General features: G+C 41.8%; 1 protein-coding gene across 1 annotated transcript; it reads left to right on the plus strand.

Moving 5' to 3' along the window:
- The first annotated feature begins 990 nt into the window (after nt 1–990).
- Nucleotides 991–22,003, plus strand: AMD1 (adenosylmethionine decarboxylase 1). Its single transcript, XM_003822200.6, has 9 exons — nt 991–1,475; nt 13,780–13,866; nt 15,135–15,261; nt 16,544–16,646; nt 18,457–18,499; nt 18,595–18,739; nt 19,030–19,122; nt 19,206–19,361; nt 19,774–22,003. The coding sequence occupies exons 1-9, from the start codon at nt 1,366–1,368 to the stop codon at nt 19,912–19,914; spliced, it is 1,005 nt and encodes a 334-aa protein (XP_003822248.3). The 5' UTR covers nt 991–1,365; the 3' UTR covers nt 19,915–22,003.
- The last annotated feature ends 1,303 nt before the right edge of the window (nt 22,004–23,306 follow it).

Raw genomic sequence — 23,306 nt, forward strand, 5'->3', positions numbered from 1 at the left:
CTTATAAAATATTAGACTGATAGTTATTTAAGTTACCACCAGAGATAGCTCTGGAATCCCTGTTTTATTAATTTCCAGGTAAATCCTTCTTAAGCACATGGGAATATAACACTGTAAATTTTGGGGGGTAAGGAGAACCTCCATCAATTAATACATCAGCTTGATAAAATTCAAAGAAAAACATGATCAAATAAGTTCAGATTATATTTAACACATTCAGTTTCTAGAAGCAGTTTTGCTGAATAAATTCCCACCAGTTGAGCTAATGGAGCAACGGAGCTGCCAGTGCTTCCCGGAGGCTGCTGTGCTCAGCCAATTCGGAGGCATGGCGAGCCACACGGTGGGAGGTGGGTAGAGCCGGGGCCCTCCAAGGCTGGGCGCCACGTTGCTTTTCTCTTCTGAAATAGGAAGACAATGCTTCTGGCTATTGTATAAACCAGCCGAGGACTGCTTTCATTCGCACATCAGCCAAGGCGTGAGCAGAATTAAAGCGCCTTCTAATTCGACCCCTGGCAACGTGCGCGTCACGGACAAATGTTTAGTTTTAACGCCTGGCTGCGTTCGCCTTGGGAAAACACACTTTTAAGAATGGCCAAGTACCTCAGCAGTCGCGGTGAACTGCACAAGATCAAAACCACCACGCCAACCCAGCGCTGGCCACCGTCCCCGCGGAACCCCGCCAACACCCCTAAGGACCCACCCATGTTTTCTGCTAATCATTTTTTTTTTCTAAACAGCTCTGCACAGCCTTTCCTCATTTCGTTCCCGCTCTCCCCACCCACTCTGTATTCGATCCGAGGTTTCTAGTCCCCAGCTGGACATCACAGCACCAACTCCCACTCAGGAGCCGGCCAGAGCCCGAGTCGCAGCGCAGTGGGCAGCTCCCCGCGCTCTCCGCCAGGCCCTCGGCCAGCCAGCCGCCACTCGGCCGCGAGTGATTGACAGGCGGCAGCAGCTATGGGCCGTGGAGGTGGGACGATGCGTCACTTCCTGGTCTTTTGGGGGAGCTGGGATATATAAGGGCGGTGCTCACGCAGCGCTCTCGCTTACACAGTATGGCCGGCGACATTAGCTAGCGCTCGCTCTACTCTCTCTAACGGGAAAGCAGCGGAATACAAGAGACTGAACTGTATCTGCCTCTATTTCCAAAAGACTCACGTTCAACTTTCGCTCACACAAAGCCGGGAAAATTTTATTAGTCCTTTTTTTAAAAAAAGTTAATATAAAATTATAGCAAAAAAAAAAAGGAACCTGAACTTTAGTAACACAGCTGGAACAATCCGCAGCGGCGGCGGCAGCGGCGGGAGAAGAGGTTTAATTTAGTTGATTTTCTGTGGTTGTTGGTTGTTCGCTAGTCTCACGGTGATGGAAGCTGCACATTTTTTCGAAGGGACCGAGAAGCTGCTGGAGGTTTGGTTCTCCCGGCAGCAGCCCGACGCAAACCAAGGATCGGGGGATCTTCGCACTATCCCAAGGTGGGTCCCCGGGGCGCTCGCTGACATCCGGGCCTGGGGGCTGTCGCCGCCGCCGAGGCACCAGCCACGGGTGGGGCCCGAGTTCCCTCAGCTTTCAGGTGGGGGCGAGTCTGCGGCCGGGGGTCGCTTCGGCGGCCTTGGAAGGTGCGCGGTTTGGGGGAGAGCGGCCATGTCCACGCGGGCCGGAGCCGGCTTCTCCCGCCGTGGTTGCCGCGCCTGGCATTGCCCTGGGGGAGGGGAGGAGGCCGGCGCGGCCGCGTGCTCAGGTAACGTCCCGCGCTGGGCGGCGGGCGGCGCGGCCCGGGGTGGTTTTGCGGCCCGCGCCTCCCGACATTCCCCTCCGTAGTAGTTGGCGGCAGGGGCCCCAGGTGGGGGTCGGGGGCGCCTGCGCGGGTTGCCTCCGGCAGGTGTGGCTCGGCGGGCTTAGTCAGGCGCTAATTCGGGCGTGCCCGCTTCGGGGAATGGAGGGCGGGAGCGGCGCTTGTTCTTGCCTCGGGCGCGGATAGGAGGGGCCCTCCCGGCCTTGTCTGAGGGGCTGGCGAACAGGCCTCCCACCCGCGGCGGCCGCGGGCAGCATGTGGCGTTCGGGCGGCGGGGATTGGGCGGGAGCAGTTATGTCGCAGTGGCGGGGCCCCACCGCTGCCCTAACATGCTCTGCGCCAGAGCCTTTTCGGGGTGGCTGGGCAGACGGCGCAGTCCCCGGGGCCGCCCTCGACACGGCCGCTGAGGCCACCGGGGGCTGCTCCCCAATCTCTTGACCTTGGGTTGTATAACCTGCTACGGAGCCGACGGAGCGGGGCGGGAGAGGTGCGGGTGGAGGGAGGCCCGCCTGCCCCAGGACATAATGCCTCTAATGCCTTAAGCTTGAGCAAAGGAATCTGGGGCCCACTCCCACTGCGGGCCGTCACGCGAGAGATACTTGGGCTGACCGCGCCGAAGAGGCGTTTTAGTTGGTATTGCTGTGGAAATCCATGCTTATATAAAAGCCCAGAGATCCCGCGGATGCTTAGGCCTTGTTCCTGGCGGCGGTCGCACCGGTGGCCACCAATGGCCTTCCTAGGCCCTGCCACCGGATCCCTGGCTCCTCTGCGCACAAGTGCGGCTGGGGTGGCGGTGCAGCGGAGTAACCGGCGTGGCCAGCTTCATTGAGAGGCGGCGACCAATGGGCTCCTGAGCCGGACTCAGAGCCTGGCCCCAGGGTGTGGACCAATGGGCGTTTTAGGAGTGTTAGCTGTTCTTGGAGCTGTCCCTTGACAAAAAGCAACTGGAAAAGGGAATCCAGGCAGACACGTGCTACCGAGACTTTAAGGCACGACGGGAAACCCGGTTTCTAGCAGTATATCTTGAACGATTCCGTTGTAGAAAAAAATACTAGTGATAGCTAAAATGTCACACGTCTCATTTTTTTCAAGCTTCGTGTGACACTTAAAATGTCTATAGCGCTTACTACGTGCCAGGCTCACGTGAGATTAGAGGAAGTGGACTTTGGTCATGGAGAAGCTTAGTATTCCTTCATTTCACAGATGAGAAAGATGGTATTTGTGATAGACGTTTGGTAAAACGATTGTGATCAGGATAATTAACCTAGAAAATCTTGGGTAAGAACAGTCCTGGAAAACGAATAACAGAAGTTGTGACTTTGGCTTTTTAAATGTTTGAGCCCTTAAATAATAGTAAGTACATGTTCTTAATAAAGGGAAGAAGATTTTGTTCTCCCCAAGTTCTTGGCGGTTTGGCTGTTTAGAGCTTCCTGAGTCAAAGTGGAGAGAGGAGGAAGAGGCTTTTTACAAAGCAGCCTGCTTTCTTTAAATGTTTAAGAACCCTTTTTACTTTGTACTTTAACCAGCCCAAATTGTTTTACTGCTCCAGTGTGGCTCTTAAAATCATGGCCAAAGTTAAACTTTGAAGGACAAAATATTCCCTTGTGTAGATGATTTAGTGCCATCCATTTTGTGGACATGTAACATTCATTGAACAACTATTGGTAGTATACTGCCACATTGTAACTGTTGTAGATAAAGCAAGTTAAGCAAGAACTGAAAAATCTGTTGATTTAACTAAGGTCCCGTGATAACCTTCGTTGGAACATTTTTCAGTGACCACTCAAGTGGTTAGGTTATTTACCAGGATGTTAAAAAAAAAAGCCTGAAATAGTAGGTGTTCCTTGAATCACCTAAAATCAACAGCCTAGCAAAGAGAGTATCATGGACGGAGTCCGGTCGGTGGGGACATGGGGCCAGCCCCAGAGACCCCAGGGAAGGATAATCGGTCATCTAGAAGAATAAAGCGTGACATGTTTTACTCAAATGACGTGATTAAGTGCATAGCCTCTGGAATAACAAGATTTGAATTCAAACAGCATTTAATAGCTGTGTGAGTTGTTTCCTCATCTGTAAAATGGAGACAATAATGGTACATAGCTCATGGAAGTTGTGAAGAATAAATAAGTTAATATTTTATATGTAGTACTTAAAGTGTTATCTTTAACACTTTAAAGACAGGATCCCTCTATAGCCCAGGCTGGAGTGCAGTGGCAGGATCATGGCTCACTGCAGCCTTGACCTCCTGGGCTCTATTAAGATGTGAATAAACTAAAAGTAAGTTAAACGATGAACAGACGGAATTAAAATAAACAAATCTGTTTATAAAGCATAATAAACATAGGGACATAAAAACGATTAAGAGAGTGAAAGGCTTAAATGTCCAAAGAGAGCATTAGTATTGATGCTAAAGACAAGGATAACAAGATAAGGATATGAGGGAGAAAAAAATCCTGGAAAAATAGCTTTTCAAAACTAATGCAAGAAGAAATAGAGAACCTAAAACAGTCCTAGAACACCTAAATAACTTGAATCAGTCAATCATCTAGGCCCAGATGATTTCACTGGAGTGTTCTGTATAATTCAAGGGAGAAAATATCCAACTTTTTTCACGCATTCTTCTGGGAAACAACATACTTCCCTCGGTTTTCTCATCCCAAAGTCTGAAATATTTTTTTCTCCTACACGATATTTACCTTTCATATTTAGATCTGCAATCCATCTGGAATTGATTTTGTGTGTGGTGTGAGGGAATACACTTTAAACAAACTTGGCTCATCAGTCCAAGCTTTAATGCCAAGTTAAGCTGGAATCTTTTCTGAATGTACACCTTTTTACTAAACACTGCTTCCCTCTTGTAGACCATTTAAGATATTTTTATCTTAAGTGAACAAATTATGTAATACTGAGAAGTTTAACAAAGAAAAATCTTTTATGATATAGCTTGGGTTAAACAATACTGTTGGAGAAAAGCAGCAGTCCAGGTATATCCAGATGAATAAAGGACAATTAAGGGAGAGGCAGTTTCTTAGGGGTAACCTGCAGTTTTCTCTGATTTTTCAGATTTTAGGGATGTTAAATAAAAATCAGTGACCATTTAAAAAATGGTTTAGTTGTTGGATCAAAGTGCTGTAACAAACAAAAACTTTTTATAAGACATGACAGCTTTAGGGAGGGTGAGAGTAGTAAGGAGGAAATCTGTTAGAAAATAGAAAATTTTGCTGAGAAAAGAGTGATTTTTCAGGACTGGAAATCCTATTACTGTGCTTTACTCAGATTTTATAAACTAAAACATAGTTTTTAGTAAAGGATTGGGGCAGTTGCAAAGATAGTCATACCTCAGCTTAACTTTCCCCAAACGCATGACTTATTTGACTACATCATTATGCAGTATTATTGCAATATCAATAATTTACATTGAAGGAATTTACAACCCATTGCCAAAAAACCTTTTAGTGTAATGTTTCAGAGTAGAAATGCTTCCTACTAAAGAATAAAGCTTCTCGTTACATTCCTCCCAGCAGTTTCAAAAAGGTTTCATGGCTGGGCTTGGTGGCTTATGTCTAATCCCAGCACTCTGAGAGACCAAGGAGTTTGAGAACCCAGTCTGGGCAACATAGTGAAATCCTGACTCTACAAAAAAAATTGAAAAATTATCTGTGCGTGCTGGTCCATCCTGGTGCGTGTCTGCATCCCAGCCACTCAGGAGGCTGAGGTGGGAGGATTTTTTTGAGCCATTGGGGGATCGAGGCTGCAGCGAAATGAGATTGCACCAGTGCGCTCCATCTGGTGACAGAGTGAAACCCTCTCAACAACAACGAAAATATTTCAACTGTTGTTTACAAACCATGTATCTTTAAGAAGCGCATGTTGAAAGTAGCAGAAAACTGAGAGGAGTATCCCGATTTGGGGTAAAAATTTGAGATAGAGAAACAATAATGTGATGATAATAGGTTCATATCTTTGAACAAAAGGGAGGAGGCTTATTTCTCAGGGTATCTGAATTCACTGCCCCAGGAAGGCATCCTCAGAATCTAACTTCTGGTCAGTCTAGCTTTACTCAAGAATGATCTGGTTTTAGGGTGCCTTTTACCTAAAGACTGCTTACTACCTGGGGTAGAGGCACCCTGATGAATGTACTGTAATGAGAGCCTCTAAAACAGACCTAAAAATATGAGGTAAGAGCAGAATTGAGAAGCTGCAGTGACTTTGGATAAATTACATGAACTCTGAAACCAGCTGGTTTTACATTAGGAAGTAATGAGTAATCTAATGACCTGGAAGCTTTTCAAATAAAAATTTGCAGGCATCATCCTCAGAAAGTGTCTGACCTAACTGGGTATGGGAATAGCATCTATGTATTCAGTTTTCAGGTGATTAGAGCATAACCCTGCACTAATGGGATCCTTCTGTATTTACGTTCTTGGTCTTTTTTTTTTTGGACAGTCTCAGTCACCCAGGTTGGAGTGCAGTGGTGCCATCTCAGCTCACTGCAACCTCCACCTCCCAGGTTCAAGTGATTCTCCTGCCTCAGCCTCCCTAATAGTGGGTACTACAGGTATGCGCCACCATGCCTGGCTAATTTTTGTGTTTTTAGTAAAAGACAGGGTTTCGCCATGTTGGCTAGGCTGGTCTTGAACTCCTGACTTCAAGTGATTGAGCCATCGCCCCGGTCCCTTTGTCCATTTTTTAATCACTTTTTATTGAGTTGTGTGTAGGTGTGTCTTTTACTTTGGATATTGACCCCTTATGAGGTGACTTGCAAGTATTTTATTCTGTAGGTTGTCTTTTCACTCGTTTCTTTTGATGTATAGAAATGTTTACATTTTAGGTTTTCAAGTTCCATTTGTCTGTTTTTGATTTTATTGTATGTCATATCCAAGAAATCATTGCCAAATGTAATGCCCTGAAGCATTTACCCTATGTATTCTTCTAGGAGTTTTATTCGCTGTTAATGTTTAGATCGTTGATCCATTTTGAGTTAATTTTTGTTTATGATGTAAGGTAAAAGTCCAACTTAATTTTGTTTGCATGTGGACATCCATTTTTTCCCAGCACTATTTGTGGAAGAGATGTTTTTCCCTGTTATGTAGGCTTGGGACTCTTGTTCAAGATACTTGAGCTCAGTCATTTACTTCTTTTTTTGAGATACGCTTGTCTTGCTCTGTCTCCCAGGCTGAAGTGCAGTGGTGTGATTTTTGGTGCACTGTAGCCTCCGCCTCCTGGGTTCAAGTGATTCTCCTGCCTCAGCCTCCCGAGTAGCTGGGACTACAGGCCTGCGCCACCACACCTGGCTAATTGTGGTATTTTTACTAGAGGCGGGTTTCGCTGTGTTGGTCAGGCTGGTCTGGAACTCCTGACCTCAAGTGATCCGCCTGCCTCGGGCTCCCAAAATGCATTTAATCAGGCGACATAGAGAAGTCTTGTTATAATATAATTATCTTGTCCCTGTAGACATTTCTAAATTCTATTTTTATTAGACCTCAGCCTCTAAGAAAATGTTTCAAATATAAAATGTGGCATGCCACTAAAGTGTTGTTTTTCAGACATACAATTTGTGTGCTGTTATTAATATAGAACATCTATTTTTCTTTGGGATCATTTATCATGATCTCTGATTATATTTAATATTTTAGTATCTAGTCTTTAAGTGAAATTAGGGTATCTCAACCTCAGCATTCTTGACATTTTGATTCAGATAATTCACTGTTGTCAATGACTATCCTGTTAATTATACCGTGTGTAGCAGTGTCCCTGGCCTCTATCCACTGCATGCTGGCACCACCACCACCACCCCAGTTGTGATAAAAAATGTCTCCAAATGTTGCCACATGTCTTCTGGGTGGCAAAATTACTACAAGTTGAGAACCACTGAGTTAGATCAAAGAGGTGGCATTTAAGATGAGAAAAAGGAATTCAAATCAGGAAATACTCAATCTACATATTTCTTTGTGTTTCATAAGCACCTAAGAATTGTGTGCTTCGGGCCAGGCATGGTGGTGCATGCCTGTAATCCCAAATCCCAGCACTTTGGGAGGCCGGGGCAGGTGGATTGCTTGAGGTCAGGAGTTCGAGACCAGCCTGGCCAGCATGGTGAAACACCTTCTCTACTAAAAATACAAAAAAAAAATTAGCCTGACATGGTGGCAGATGCCTGTAATCCCAACTACTCGGGAGGCTGGGGCAGGAGACTTGCTTGAACCTGGGAGGCGGAGTTTGCAGTGAGCTGATAGCATACCACTGCACTCCAGCCTAGGTGACAGAACAAGACTCCATCTCAAAAAAAAAAAACAAAAAATTGTGTGCTTGAATAGCTTTATAATAATTTCTAATGACTAGATCAGTATTATGTGATCTGTAATGTGAACAAATCCCAAAATCATCTTGCTATCTTGCTTCTCTTGATTCTGCTTTATATCCATCAATTTGATTTATTGACTCTTTAAATAGCAAGGATTGCCAAATAGATCAGTTTTATAAATAGTTTATAATAGACTAGTGTTTCAAAGTCTCAGTGTGTAGTGTACTTGGGAGTGAAGCAGAGACAAGACCACTGTCACTACTGAGCCTGATAAAACATTCTAGCTTAATACTATCTTTTTTATTTTTGACACACAGTCTCACTCTGTCGCCCAGGCTGGTGTGCAGTGGCACGATCTTGGCTCACTGCAACCTGATTTTAAAAATGGCTCTGTCGACTGTATAAAGCACTTTGTCTTTTCCATCATTAATTTGATCAGAAAGCAGACCACTGAAAACCTTTCCTCCAAAACAAGAGTCAGCAAACTTTCTGTAAAGGACTAGAGAGTAAATTTTAAATTTTGCAAGGCAGACAGTCTGTTGCAATTACTCAGCTCTGCCCTTATAGGGAGAAAATAACCATAGTCAATGTATAAATGAATGGGTGTGGCTAGGTTCCAGTAGAGCTTTATTTACAAAAGCAGGCCATTTTTTCCCACAGAAATGTGATAGAAATAATTTGTGCTGAAATTTTCAGCTGTTGCAGAGTTTTTCCACCTCTTTTACGTACATGTATAGCATTGTATTTACTTCTTTTTTCTTTCATCTATTTTGCCCTCTGATTTATTTTTCTTGAGCTTAGCAGCTCTGGTAAATGCCTTTATCATCACTAGGTTGATAGTTTAACTGTTTGTCCTAGGTTGCTTAAAGTAATTGCTTTCTTTTGATACTATGATTGAAAAATTCTGATTACTGGAGCATTACTATTAGTTGAGGAAAGGTTTGAATGGAGAATTTTATTAACTGATGATGAGTGAGTATAAGAGCATTTTGAAGCCAATGGGTTGGCACGTGCCTATAATCCTAGCACTTTGGGAAGCTGAGATGGGAGGATCTCATTAGCCCAGGAGTTTGAGACCAACCTGGGCAACATAGGGAGACCTCATCTCTATAAAACAATTAAAAATATATTAGTAAGGTGTAGTGATACATGCCCTGTGGTCCCAGCTACTTGGGAGGCTGAGGAGGGAGGATCTCTTTGAGCATGGGAGGCCAAGGCTGCAGTGAGCTGTGATTGTGCCATTGTTCTCCAGCCTGGGTGACAGTGAGACTGGCTCAGAAAACAAAAGGTTATTTCTCTGCTGTTACAGAAGAAGCATGCTACACTGTCTTCTCTTATTAAAATGCAATTAATAAACCCTGGACAGAATGCATTGTTGAGCAGCTATCCAAGGACTCTGAGAAGTAAATTTTAGCAGGTGAAATGGAGAAGAAAGCCAGAACTTTAAATTCCACTGAACCAGCAGTGAATTTCCTGTTTTTTTTCCCCCCTGTGGTATCTCCTCGCTGATTTCTCCTGGGCTTGCCAGAAACCCAGAACTGAAAAGTAGGGGCAGGCAAAAATAGTTCCAAGAAAGGCTCTCTAGTTCTCCTCTGCAAAGAAAGAATGAGAGGCCCCTTTGAATCAGAGTGGAAGAAATCTCTTTTTTGCTTTTGTTTTGTTCTATTCTGCCCCAATCCCCTTGTAGGCCTTTAGCAGCTGTGGCAGTTAGGCACATGTCTAAAACAACGAGAGAAGGGAATCGTTTTTTGTTTGTTTGTTGTTTGTTTTTGAGACAGAGTCTTGCTCTGTAGCCGGGGCTGGAGTGCAGTGACACGATCTCGGCTCACTGCAAGCTCCGCCTTCCGGGTTCATGCCATTCTCCTGCCTCAGCCTCCCGAGTAGCTGGGACTGCAGGTGCCTGCCACCATGCCCAGCTAATTTTTTTTTTTTGTATTTTTAGTAGAGACGGGGTTTCACCTTGTTAGCCAGGATGGTCTTGATCTCCTGACCTCGTGATCCTCCTGCCTCCCAGAGTGCTGGGATTACAGGCGTGAGCCACTGCACCCGGCCAAAGCCCTGTTTTTATAGATAGTGGATGAAGAAGAGTCCTTCCCCTATTCCCTATGTGAGTCAGGCATTGTCAGAGAGATTAGGGAAGGTTGAAGAAAGTAAACCTATAAAGTTTTATATGAACACTCCTTAGCCATTTTGCATGGATCGGACCCTAAACAGCACATCAGAGGCTTTGAAAACTAGAACACACAATAGACTGCCTCTCCAGGGCCAGCCTGGCCATTGGGTGGCAAATAAGTGGGGCAGATGCAAATAGCATAGTAAAGGAGTTCATAACAAACCTGACATTGGAACCATAACACAACCTACAAACATTGAGTAAAAACTTGAAGCCTAAACCAAACCAGATTGTCTGCTGAAAGTTTTTAAAAATCAAGACCTAGAATGATGTAACATGTCAAAATATCCAGGATGCCATCCTAAATTAGTCAACATACTCAAAACCAGGAAAATCTTAACATCTCAAAGGAAAAGACAGCAGACACCAACCTCAAGGTGACATGGACCAAGACTTTAAAGTATCTGTGCTACAAGTTGTAAGGGTGAATATTTTCTGTTTTAAGAGAGGGTCTTGCTCTGTTACCCTGGCTGGAGTGTAGTGGTGTGATCATGGTTCACTGCACCCTCCATCTCCTGGGCTCAAGCAAACTTCCCACATCAGCCTACCGAGTAGCTGGGACTACAGACCTGCACCACCACTCCCAGCTGCCTTTTTTCTTTTTAAGAGACTGGCTATTGCTATGTTGCCCAGGCTGGTCTTGAACTTCTGGCCTCGTGATCCTTCCTTCTTGGCCTCTCTGAACCACAGTGCCTGGCCACAATAGCCTTTAAAAAAAGAGAAAACAAAAATAGGAAAAGACTGTTATACTGTTTAGTTCAGCCATGGAACGTGTTTAAAAGTCTTAATAGAAGTGGTGAATATAACTGAGAAAGGGAGGGTGGGATTTGTTAGTGTATCCAGTGGGTAAAAAGGAGTATGTGCAAGAATAAGTTATAGTGGGAAGTCAGTAGGTGATGACTTAAGCAGGTAGCATTCTTTCCATATATGAACAAATTGTTAGCACCCTTTTTAAATTAGATAAGCTCTTAAAAAATCTGAAATTGTAATGCTTCTAATACTTAAATCATAGTGGGTATTTTTATTTACCTTCATATTCAGGAATGGGAGTCTTAATAGTAGATAATTTTTGCAAGGATTTTGTAAATTTATCTTAGTCAAGTGAAGCAGGATTTCATTCCCACGAGTAGTTTGTTTATTTTTTTGAGATGGAGGTTCACTTTTGTCGCCCAGGCTGGAATGCAGTGGTGCGATCTCGGCTCACTGCAATCTCCATCTCCTGCGTTCAGTCTCCTGCCTCAGCCTCCAGAGTAGCTGGGATTATAGACGCCCACCACTACTCCCAGCTAATTTTTTGTATTTTTAGTAGAGATGGGGTTTCACCATGTTGGCCAGGCTGGTCTCAAACTCCTGACCTCAGGTGATCCATGCGCCTCGGCTGCCCAAAGTGGTGGGATTACAGGCATCAACCACTGTGCCTGGCCAAGTTTTTGTTGTTGTTTTTGTTTTGTTTGTTTGTTTTTGAGACGGAGTCTCCCTCAGTTGCCCAGGCTGGTATGCAGTGGCAAGATCTCAGCTCACTGCAACCTCCACCTTCAGGGTTCAAGTGATTCTTCTGTCTCAGCCTCCCGAGTAGCTGGGATTACAGGCGTGTGCCACCACACAAGCCAGGGGTAATTTCAAGGGTTGTCACAGTATATGTCCCACATATGTATTCTTTCCATATATGAACAAATTGTTAGCACCCTTTTTAAAGAACCTTAAAACTTTTTAGTAGCTCTTTTTAAAAAGTTGCTTAGTCATGTTATAGTCTAATACAGGAACTCAGCTCTGTAATCATTAGCAAGCCTTTCACATTAAAGATTTTTGGATGGGTATTGGTATGCAGATGGGTCAGTAACAGTTTCTTGTAGCAAAATGGTGAGACAGGCACTAAATTCTACCAGGCATGTTTGGTGTTGTGTTTGCTTTTTAATACAAACGAATAAAAACATTTTGCTGTTGGATTTCGCTCAAAAGGTCTTATCTGGTTAACAAAAGATTTGCCAGCTGGGCACGGTGGCTCATGCCTGTAATCCCAGCACTTTGGGAGGCCGAGGCAGGCGGATCACCTGAGGTCAGTAGTACGAGACCAGCCTGGCCAACATGGTGAAACCCTGTCGCCACTAAAAATACAAAAATTAGCCAGGTGTGGTGGCACGTGCCTGTAATCCCAGCTGCTTGGGAGGTGGAGGTTGCAGTGAGCAGAGATCATGCCACTGGACTCCAGCCTGGGTGACAGAGCAAGACTCAGTCTCAAAAAAAAAAAAAAAAAAAAGATTTGCCATTTTTATGAGTGTAGAGCAACGACCTGTCAGATATCATAGGGCTTAAAAATTTTTCTTCTTTTTTTAAAGACTAGGGTATTGCTCTATCGCCCAGCCTGGTCTCAAACTCCTGAGCTTAAGCCATCCCAATCCCAAAGTGCTAGGATTACAGGCGATTCTCCTGCCTCAGCCCCCTGAGTAGCTGAGATTATAAGCACCTGCCACCACGCCCGGCTAATTTTTGTATTTTTAGTAGAAACAGGGTTTCACCATGTTGGTCAGGCTGGTCTCAAACTCCTGACCTCAAGTGATCCACCCGCCTTGGCCTCCCAAAGTGCTGGGATTACAGGCGTGAACCACCACGCCTGGCCTAAAAAATATTTCTGGCAAACAGCTGGGCATGGTGGCACATGCCTGTGGTTCTAGCTACCTGAGAGACTAAGGCAAGAGAATTGCTTGAGCCTGGGAGGTCAAGGCCGAAGTGAGCTGTGATTGCACCACTGCACTCCAACCTGGGCGACAGAGTGAGACCCTGTCTCAAAAAATAATATCTGTCATGTTAAGCTGTTCCATGGAATTACATTGTCTTTTTATAATGGGCACACTAATGAAAGAATGAACACTTTCCTAATTCTATTCTCAGGCAAATTAAGACTGGTTTCTTCATGTCCATATGACCTTCATTGCTATGGTTGCTTGTACTGCACATTTCCTGTTAAACGGGCTTTCTCATTGCATTTGGAGAGCTGCGTAGTATTCCCAAAATCTTCTAGGTATGCTTGTAATTGGCAGTCATTCCAGTTTTTTGTGAGTGCTATAAGAGTAACATCACTCACTCTGTCCCGACAGACAGGCTTTTAAATTTCTATGCCAATTAGATTGGTAAAATCATGCTCTTCTTTTTTTTTTAAGTGTTTCTTAAGGTTAAAAATCTGCACATTTTATAGACAAAGTATCCCATTGAATTTCTATAATCATTGATTAGTTAATGGTTTATCTTGGTTTATGGACCTTTGAACATTTTTTTGCCTATTTTTCTTTAAGTAATTTGTAAATAGTATAATGACCAATTTTTGTTTCATATATAGCATAATATACCTATCATTTATCTGGGTATGTCAATATAGATTATTTTGAAAGAAACTAAAAGTTGGTGTACAATATTAAAAATGTGGTCTTCATGAGAAAAAGTGTGAGCTTTGTAATTTTTATGAGTAGGTGGGTACTATTGTGGATTAATTGTAACTTTTTTGTTAAATGATAGATCTGAGTGGGACATACTTTTGAAGGATGTGCAATGTTCAATCATAAGTGTGACAAAAACTGACAAGCAGGAAGCTTATGTACTCAGGTAAGTCCTGTAAAACAAGTGTTAGGTAGCTAATTTCAGTCCTAATCATAATGTGAAACAGTTAAGTTCCTCTCAGTTGTAGTTCTGGGGGTTTTTTTGTTTTGTTTTGTTTTTTGAGACGGAGTTTCACTCAGTCACCCAGGCTGGAGTGCAATGGCGCGATGTCAGCTCACTGCAACCTCCGCCTCCTTGGTTCAAGCAATTCTCCGGCCTAAGCCTCCTGAGTAGCTGGGATTACAGGCACCTTTCATCATGCCCGGCTAATTTTTGTATTTTTAGTAGAGACGGGGTTTCACCATGTTGGCCAGGCTGGTCTTGAACTCCTGACCTCAAGTGATCCATCCGCCTCGGCCTCCCAAAGTGCTGGGATTATACATGTGAGCCACCGCGCCCAGCCTTTTTTTTACATTATTCTTAAAAATATGGTATAAAAGGAAACATTTAGTGTAACGTGGATGTTTCTAGGACATAGGTTTTGAAGCCTCACCAGACAGTTCAAGGTGGTTGCCATCTTTTCCTCCCAATTGGTAAAGAAGGACCTCTTAATCAGAAGTTCAGGCAAAGGGAAAGTTAGCTTCTCTATACAAATACAGTTGTCTAATTGGTATATAAAAGCTCGTCACCTTTTTTATAGTTGCAGAGTTAATTTATTCCATAAATACTTTGAATGCTTATAGTATATATTGTGATGGGCCTTGCAGGGGGATACTGGACTAAACAGCCCCCCCCCTTTTTTTTTTTTTCTGAGGCGGAGTCTCGGTCTGTCCAGGCTGGAGTGCATTGGCGCAATCTCGTCTCACTGCAACCTCTGCCGCCCAGGTTCAAGCGATTTTCTTGCCTCAGCCTCCCAAGTAGCTGGTATTACAAGCGCCTGCCACTGTGCCTGGCTAATTTTTGTATTTTTAGTAGAGACGGGGTTTCATCATCTTGGCCAGGCTGGTCTTGAACTCCTGACGTGGTGATCCACCTCGGCCTCCTAAAGTGCTGGGATTACAGGTGTGAGCCACCATGCCTGGCCTCTCTCTTTTTTTTTTTAAACTAAGTTTATATTATGAATATACGAATGTTTATCAAAATGCTTACCATGTGCCAAGCCCTGGGGATGTTTTGTATACTAGAAAAAGAAAAGAATAATGTGTTACTTGCTTCCTTGAGATCCTAATATTTAAAAGTACTAGCCAGAATTGTAAATGATAATTAAATTGGTTGATTGCACCTTCAGTAGTACATTAGTATTGTTATAATATTGTGACTTTTTTCAACTGCAGTGAGAGTAGCATGTTTGTCTCCAAGAGACGTTTCATTTTGAAGACATGTGGTACCACCCTCTTGCTGAAAGCACTGGTTCCCCTGTTGAAGCTTGCTAGGGATTACAGTGGGTTTGACTCAATTCAAGTAAGTAAGCAAACATTTAAATATTTTTTCAGGCATAAATGTTAGCGTTCTTATCCTGTAATATGCGAAGTAAATAAATTTATATACTTACTGCCTTTGTTACAATGCATGCAAACACGTGGTAAGGTGTTCATACCTTAGGAAGAGATCTGATTCTCAAGAACAGCAGAAAATATGAAGGAAGCAGAGAATGAGTTAGGATGAAATTCAAATGGGAGAAAGAAATGAAGAAGCCAGACACTTCCAGTAGTTAATTTCTTAACATGGCTACTTATAATAATAGAGAAATGGTAAGAAAAGAAGGAAAAGCAAGAAAAATGTCATTACTGAAATTGTCCAGTCTTTATAATGAAGAGTTAGGATGAAGAGCAACAGTCAGTATTGAGTTAAATTCTTATACTTTTCAAGAACTAAGGTGTTTTTACCTAGGGTATAATTTTCTGATTAGCAGTTGTTACATTTTATTTATTTATTTATTTTTTATTTTTTCGAGATGGAGTTTCGCTCTTGTTTCCCAGGCTGGAATGCAATAGCACGATCTCAGCTCACTGCAATCTGCACCTCCCAGGTTCAAGCGATTCTCCTGCCTCAGCCTCCCAAGTAGCTGGGATCACAGGTGCCCACCACCACGCCTGGCTAATTTTTTTTGTATTTTTAGTAGAGACGGTGTTTCACCATGTTGGCCAGGCTGGTCTCTTAACTCCTGACCTCAGGTGATCCACCCGCCTCAGTCTCCTAAAGTGCTGGGATTGCAGGCGTGAGCCACTGCACCCGGCCTGAATTTTAGTCTTTAACTTCATAAGGAAAGGATGGATTGTCATTAGTACTCAATACAGTTTTTGTTGTTATGAATTGATCCTTGTAAGAAATCTAAAGCAATGTGTGCTTAACCGATGCTTAAAACTAATATGTTATTCCCCCCAAATTTTTGCTTATATGACTATTAATAAGCTCAGTTTAGAAACTACTGTTCTAGAAAGGAATATACTTGGTGTTAATAGTTGTTATGACCCATCATCACTAGACTGGGCTTTTTAAAAAAAAAGAGAGAGAGAGAGATGGGGCCTCAGTATGCTGCCCAGGCTGGACTCCTGGGCCAAGTGATCCTCCTGCCTCCTAATAGCGAGACTACAGGCATATGCTACCATGCCAAGCTAAAATATTTGAGTTTTGATTTTGCCGAGTTTTGATATGTGGAGAATAGTTGATTAGCTTCGAAAAGTGATAGAATTCTACATCTAAAAGTCATCTTTTTTTTTCTTTCTTTTCTTTTTTAATAAAGAGCTTCTTTTATTCTCGTAAGAATTTCATGAAGCCTTCTCACCAAGGGTACCCACACCGGAATTTCCAGGAAGAAATAGAGTTTCTTAATGCAATTTTCCCAAGTAAGTTTAAATAAAATATAAACCTGTTGTCTTCTTAAAGATAGAAAGTGCAACCTCAGAGATCTTTCTATATGAGAGCATACTTATGCATATATAGCATTCTACACACACTAATACTTGCTTTTCTTGTGGGTTTTTTGGTTTGTTTTAGACAGGGGTCTCATTCTGTCACCCATGCTGGTGCAGTGGTGTGATCACAGCTTACTGCAGCCTCAACATCCCAGGCTTCAGTGATCCTCCCACCTTAGCCTCCCAAGTAGCTGGGGCTACAGATGTTTGCCACCCCACCTGGCTAATTTTTTTTTAATTTTTAGTAAAGACAAGGTTTTGCCATATTGCCCAGGCCGGTCTTGAACGCCTGGGCTCAAGGGATCCACCTGCCTTGGCCTCCCAAAGTGCTAGGATTACAAGTGTGAGTTACTGCACCTGGTCCATATTTACTTTGACTTAGATGTTTTGGGAGTACAGTAGTGATCTTTATATAGCTTGTAATTCAAAATATGCAGAATTTATAAAGAGCATTAAAATATCAGATAAAATATTTTTAGTTAAGATTAATAGATAGCTTATTGCAAATTATGTATACACATGTAAAAATAATTGTGTATCATAAATCAGTGCTGTTTAAATGATGGAATTTTAAAATGTAGAATTGATCACCTGCCACCTCTGATTTTTCATATAGCATAGAGAGAGTTCATCTTCATCTGGCCAGTCACTCTACTTTGTGTCTCAGTCAGTGGTTCTTTTTGCGTTTTTGTTTGTTTGAGACAAGTTTCACTTTGTCTCCCAGGCTGGAGAGCAGTGGCATCATTATAGCTCACTGCATTGTCAAACTCTTGAGTTCAAGCACCCAGCTAATTTTTATTTTATTTTTAGTAGAGATGGAATCTCGCTGTGTTGCCCAGGCTGGTCTTGAACTCCTGCCCTCTAGCAGTCCTCCAGCCTCAGTGGTTCTTAACATATAGATCACAATGTCCTTTGACAATATGAAGAAGGATATGATTCCCTTCAGAAAAATGCCTAGTGCTCTGCTCCAGCATTTTATATAATAATTGACCTGGCTTTTTAAAATTGCACAGTGTAAATTAGTGTTTCTTGAATGAAATTCGTAAGGGTTTCTTTCATCCGTTTACTAAGCTTTTATTTATAGAGGTCAGGGAACTAAAGGTTATCTGATAACATCCTTACTTCCTAGGTAAGGCTGAAAACCTAAGATAATTTAGTAACTTTGCACAAAGTCGCTCATAAGCATGAAAATTGAACTTAGCACATCTACTAATATGAAACCAAACCAGGCTAATCAGAGTGTTGGGTATTTACTGCAAATACCGGCCAAGTCAGTCGATCCTGCTTATCTGGGAATTCACCTACTGTTTCCATTCCTTTCACTGATGACATTTCTTTTTTCTTGAGATGGCGTCTCGCTTTGTCACCCAGGCTGGAGTGGAGTGGCATGATCTTGGCTCACTGCAACCTCCGCCTCCCGGGTTCAAGCAGTTCTCCTGCCTCAGCCTCCCAAGTAGCTGGGATTATAGGCATGTGCCAACACGCCCAGCTACTTTTTGTATTTTTAGTAGCGATGGGGTTTCATCATGTTGGCCAGGCTCGAATTCTTGACCTCAAGCCCACCTCTGCCTCCCCCCCAAAAGGGGTGGGATTATAGGCATGAGCTACTATGCCCAGTCCACTGATGGATGACATTTCTAATAAGTGGCAAATAGTATTCTGCTTATTGTGGAAGGGTAGTAACAAACCATCCTATTAAATGGATGTGTTATATTTATTCTGCATTCTCTTCCCTCAACAGATGGAGCAGCATATTGTATGGGACGTATGAATTCTGACTGTTGGTATGTTTAATGCAATTTTGTGGATTTTTGTTGTCCTATGTAAGATTTAAACTGCCAATTGTCATTTTTAGGAACTATTTTTAATTTTTATTTAGGTACTTATATACTCTGGATTTCCCAGAGAGTCGGGTAATCAGTCAGCCAGATCAAACCTTGGAAATTCTGATGAGTGAGCTTGACCCAGCAGTTATGGACCAGTTCTACATGAAAGATGGTGTTACTGCAAAGGATGTCACTCGTGTAAGCATTTTTAGTAATAATTGTTGCTGGACTCTTCTGCGTGGGGACTAAATTTTATTTTTCATTCTGTAACTTTTAAGTTCAGGGAAACAAGTGCAAGTTTGTTACATAGGTAAACTTGTGTCATGGGGGTTTGTCGTACACAGTATTTTGTCACCCAAGTGTTAAGCCTAGTACCCATTAGTTATTTTTCCTGGTCCTCTCCCTTCTCCCACCCTGGGACTAAATTTTGGACTCATTTGAAGTTTATTTGTCAAACCCTTGTTAAACTCGGTCTTTTTCCCCCCCAGGAGAGTGGAATTCGTGACCTGATACCAGGTTCTGTCATTGATGCCACAATGTTCAATCCTTGTGGGTATTCGATGAATGGAATGAAATCGGATGTGAGTAGTTATATATTGCTTCAATAATTATTTAAATGTGTAATAGTCTTTCCATTCTTAACACTGTGAACTTTTTCTCTCAGGGAACTTATTGGACTATTCACATCACTCCAGAACCAGAATTTTCTTATGTTAGCTTTGAAACAAACTTAAGTCAGACCTCCTATGATGACCTGATCAGGAAAGTTGTAGAAGTCTTCAAGCCAGGAAAATTTGTGACCACCTTGTTTGTTAATCAGGTAATTTTATATTTTATTATTAATCAGGTTATTTGATTTTTAAAATCTTAAAGGAAATGAGACAGTGAGGCCTAAGATGTATTCTGAGATAGCACATATACCAGCCACTCAGATATCCAGAAGTAATATTGTTTGAGGTTACTGGTAGCTGAGAAGCTTTGTTTCATTAGACCTGTGTCAGTCCTTGTTTTCTGTCTAGCCAAACTGATGGGTGTTCCTCCTGTCTTGCTATTGACAGGCCTCTGGTGGGAGGAACCATAAGATGCCCTGGTCCCTCCAGCACATAAGAAGGCAGCTAAAATAACTCAGATGTCTTAGTTTCATTAAGATAAAAGTCTGTCACTTAACTGTTTTGGTTGAAAATACTTCTCTGGATTGCAAACACTAACGGTTATTTAATTTTTTCCCCCAGAGTTCTAAATGTCGCACAGTGCTTGCTTCGCCCCAGAAGATTGAAGGTTTTAAGCGTCTTGATTGCCAGAGTGCTATGTTCAATGATTACAATTTTGTTTTTACCAGTTTTGCTAAGAAGCAGCAACAACAGCAGAGTTGATTAAGAAAAATGAAGAAAAAACGCAAAAAGAGAACACATGTAGAAGGTGGTGGATGCTTTCTAGATGTCGATGCTGGGGGCAGTGCTTTCCATAACCACCACTGTGTAGTTGCAGAAAGCCCTAGATGTAATGATAGTGTAATCATTTTGAATTGTATGCATTATTATATCAAGGAGTTAGATATCTTGCATGAATGCTCTCTTCTGTGTTTAGGTATTCTCTGCCACTCTTGCTGTGAAATTGAAGTGCATGTAGGAAAAACCTTTTACTATATGAAACTTTACAACACTTGTGAAAGCAACTCAATTTGGTTTATGCACAGTGTAATATTTCTCCAAGTATCATCCAAAATTCCCCACAGACAAGGCTTTCGTCCTCATTAGGTGTTGGCCTCAGCCTAACCCTCTAGGACTGTTCTATTAAATTGCTGCCAGAATTTTACATCCAGTTACCTCCACTTTCTAGAACATATTCTTTACTAATGTTATTGAAACCAATTTCTACTTCATACTGATGTTTTTGGAAACAGCAATTAAAGTTTTTCTTCCATGAGTTGAGTCCTTAAGAAAATGATTCCAGTTACTCATTTTGCATATTTGCTATTTTAACATTATTGGACCCTGCATTTATAGTCCTTTGATTTCTTCCCTCTCCCTGGTGTCTCCCCCAAGACCCCAAATAAAGCAATACACTGTTAACACTGTGGGTTTATATACTAATTCTATACCCCAGATGGGGAATGGGGGAGATGGTCCCTGGGCTTAATATTCTTTAAAGGGCATGGGAATTTAGCCTCTCTTTTATTGTAATGTGCTCTTTTGGAAAATAGTTGGTTAGCAGGGAAGACCCAGAGTTGTAGATTGAGATTAGGGTATACTGGCTGAACTGTGGAAAACATACAATTCTGTGTTCCTCAGTAAATGAGATTAGCGTCTAATGAGTAGCACCCCTTTACTAACTTAGTAGTAGTATAAAATCATTTTTATTTAGTTAATTACCAGAGAGATTTAGCATAATTTTGTTCTGGATTCAGTAAATCAAGTCAGCTTGGATCATTCACCGTAACTTTTCCTTTAGCAGCCATTTCCACTAGTTTCCATTAAGTAGTGTTCTATAAACTTCGATCCAAAGCAGAATCAATGTCTTTTCCATCTGGTGACTTAAAGTTCTGTGACTGTGATGCATGTGAGTGTTCCGACTTCATCTGTTCCTCTTAACTACGGTGTTTCCCTCACCATGGCATTCATAGGATGAAATGAATGACTGCCCAGAATGAGAATTTGTCCAGATTATTCAGATAAACATCATAAAGCAGAATACATTATAAATAAGTAGAATATGAATAAATAGAATAATAAAATTCCAAAATACTCAATGGGAAATGACTAGTAATATAGGCTTTCAAGAGTTGGTACCTTTTAGCTATATTTGCAGATACTCTGGGATTTTAAGGAACTGAGAAAACAGCAAAGTTGACTAAATTTTATATTTCTTGTCCTCTAAATATTTTGATAATTTCTGGATTGATGCAGTGATGTTTTTGTTCCTTCCGTATTTATAAATGAAACACCTTTTTTTAGTGTTTCTAAACCTAAAATCTACTTGGTTTGAAATCAAGTGGTTGGAACACTGTTTGACTTTTATTTGAAGCATGTTGTTGATTGAAAATTTCATTGAGGAAGTTTTCAATCAGTGTGATCAGTTTGATTCTGTAATGAGCACAGCACGTAATATTTTGAGGAGCTCTGTTTTGAGGACCAATGCTTAAGGTGGACTTTGTTCGTAAACAATATCCCAATAGATTTGTTGACTTGAGGTCTGGTTTTGTTTTGTTTTTGTTTTGTTTTTTTTTTCCAATAGAATTAAGAATTCTAATGTTGAAAAACTGCACAAATTTTTATGGGACAAAGCCTAGAAAAGAGAAATGTAGTTTGAATCATAATCTAAATCATGGTATGATAGAAGAGGGAAAGTTTTGGTGCCATAATTTCTCCTTTCACTGGTGTTGGACTTAAATCAGTTGAAATGTATTTCTGTACCACAATTTACGCTTCAATAAAAGTTTAATTGTCTAGTGACATTCAGAAACTTTTCTGTTGCCCTGTTTTTTAAAGTAGCCTACTTGACCAAATACTATATGTCTGAAGTTTAAAATCAATACAACAATGTGTATTTATGAGTTTGGAGTTAGACAGAAGTTTAAAAGTGTTAGGTCCCAACCTTTATTGTAGACTAGACTCTTAAAACATTGGTTGAGGATGATCAAACTCAAATAAGTTTCCTTATTTCATTCATGGTTATTTCTATTAAGTAGAAAAAAATTTATAACCTTGATCATTTTCTTTATTTTTTTTTAATTTAGGATCTTGTTCTGTTGTCTAGGCTGGAGTGCCGTGGCTGTTAACAGGTGCGATCATAGCATACTGCTTCCTTGAACTCCTAGGCTCAAGCAGTCTTGTTGCAGCTTCCCAAGTAGCTGGGAATGCAGGGTTCTGCCATCACACTTGGCTTTGTCATTTTCTTTATTTGGCAACATTTTAGTTCCACAGTCAAATATGTAATAAGCTGAAAAATCTTATGAAAATGTATATTCTGATCTTTCTCAGAATATGCTTCCGTTAGAAAATATTTCCTCAATTTTCATTAAAAACAGATGGTGTTCCTAGAAAAGCAAAATATTACATATCTGTGCAATATGTAATTCACAAGATTCATTTGCCAAAAACAGGTGAGTGAATTTGGGGGTTCATTAGTAAGCAGTCACCAAGTTTCTGTCACAGACACATAACTGGAAATGTGATATTATTTTATTCTCCTGGGTGGACAATTGTGATGGATTTTTTGGGTTCCGGGCTTCAGGCTTTGCAATCTCATCTTCTTTGCCCTTCCTCTTGTCATAATGGAAGAGGTGCTGCTAATTTGGGTTCCATCCTTTCCTGCTTTCAGAGACTGTCCTGTGATTTCCTAAAACATTTCCATTAGTTTGTTTGAATTTTCTGATTTTCTTCCCTTAGGGCCCTCCACAGGCCTCTGTGCTAGTGCCTTGAATGATGGCAAGTGTCCAAAAAAAATTTTTTTTCTTTTTAAGATGTTTTTGTTCTGTCACCCAGGTTGGAGTGCAATGGCGTGATCTCGGCTCACTGCAACCTCCACCTCCCAGGTTCAAGTGATTCTCATGCCTCAGTCACCCAAGTAACTGGGACTACAGGGATGTGCCACCACACCCGGGTAATTTTTGTATTTTTAGTAGAGACAAAGTTTCACCATGTTGGCCAGGCTGGTCTTGAACTCCTGTCCTCAAGCAATACGCCCACCTTTGCCTCCCAGCGTGTTGGAATTACAGGCATGAGCCACTGCACCTGGTCAAGTGTCCAGATTCTTACTCCAAAAC

The sequence above is a fragment of the Pan paniscus genome, chromosome 5, assembly GCF_029289425.2.
Source record: "Pan paniscus chromosome 5, NHGRI_mPanPan1-v2.0_pri, whole genome shotgun sequence".
In the NCBI taxonomy this organism is placed as follows: domain Eukaryota; kingdom Metazoa; phylum Chordata; class Mammalia; order Primates; family Hominidae; genus Pan; species Pan paniscus.

Excerpts from the sequence above, each read along its gene's own strand:
- AMD1 (XM_003822200.6), top strand. The coding sequence starts at position 1,366 with ATGGAAGCTGCACATTTTTTCGAAGGGACCGAGAAGCTGCTGGAGGTT. Across the intron at positions 16,647-18,456 it reads TCTTAATGCAATTTTCCCAA|ATGGAGCAGCATATTGTATG; the intron begins GTAAGTTTAAAT and ends TTCCCTCAACAG. Across the intron at positions 19,123-19,205 it reads TGAATGGAATGAAATCGGAT|GGAACTTATTGGACTATTCA; the intron begins GTGAGTAGTTAT and ends TTTTTCTCTCAG.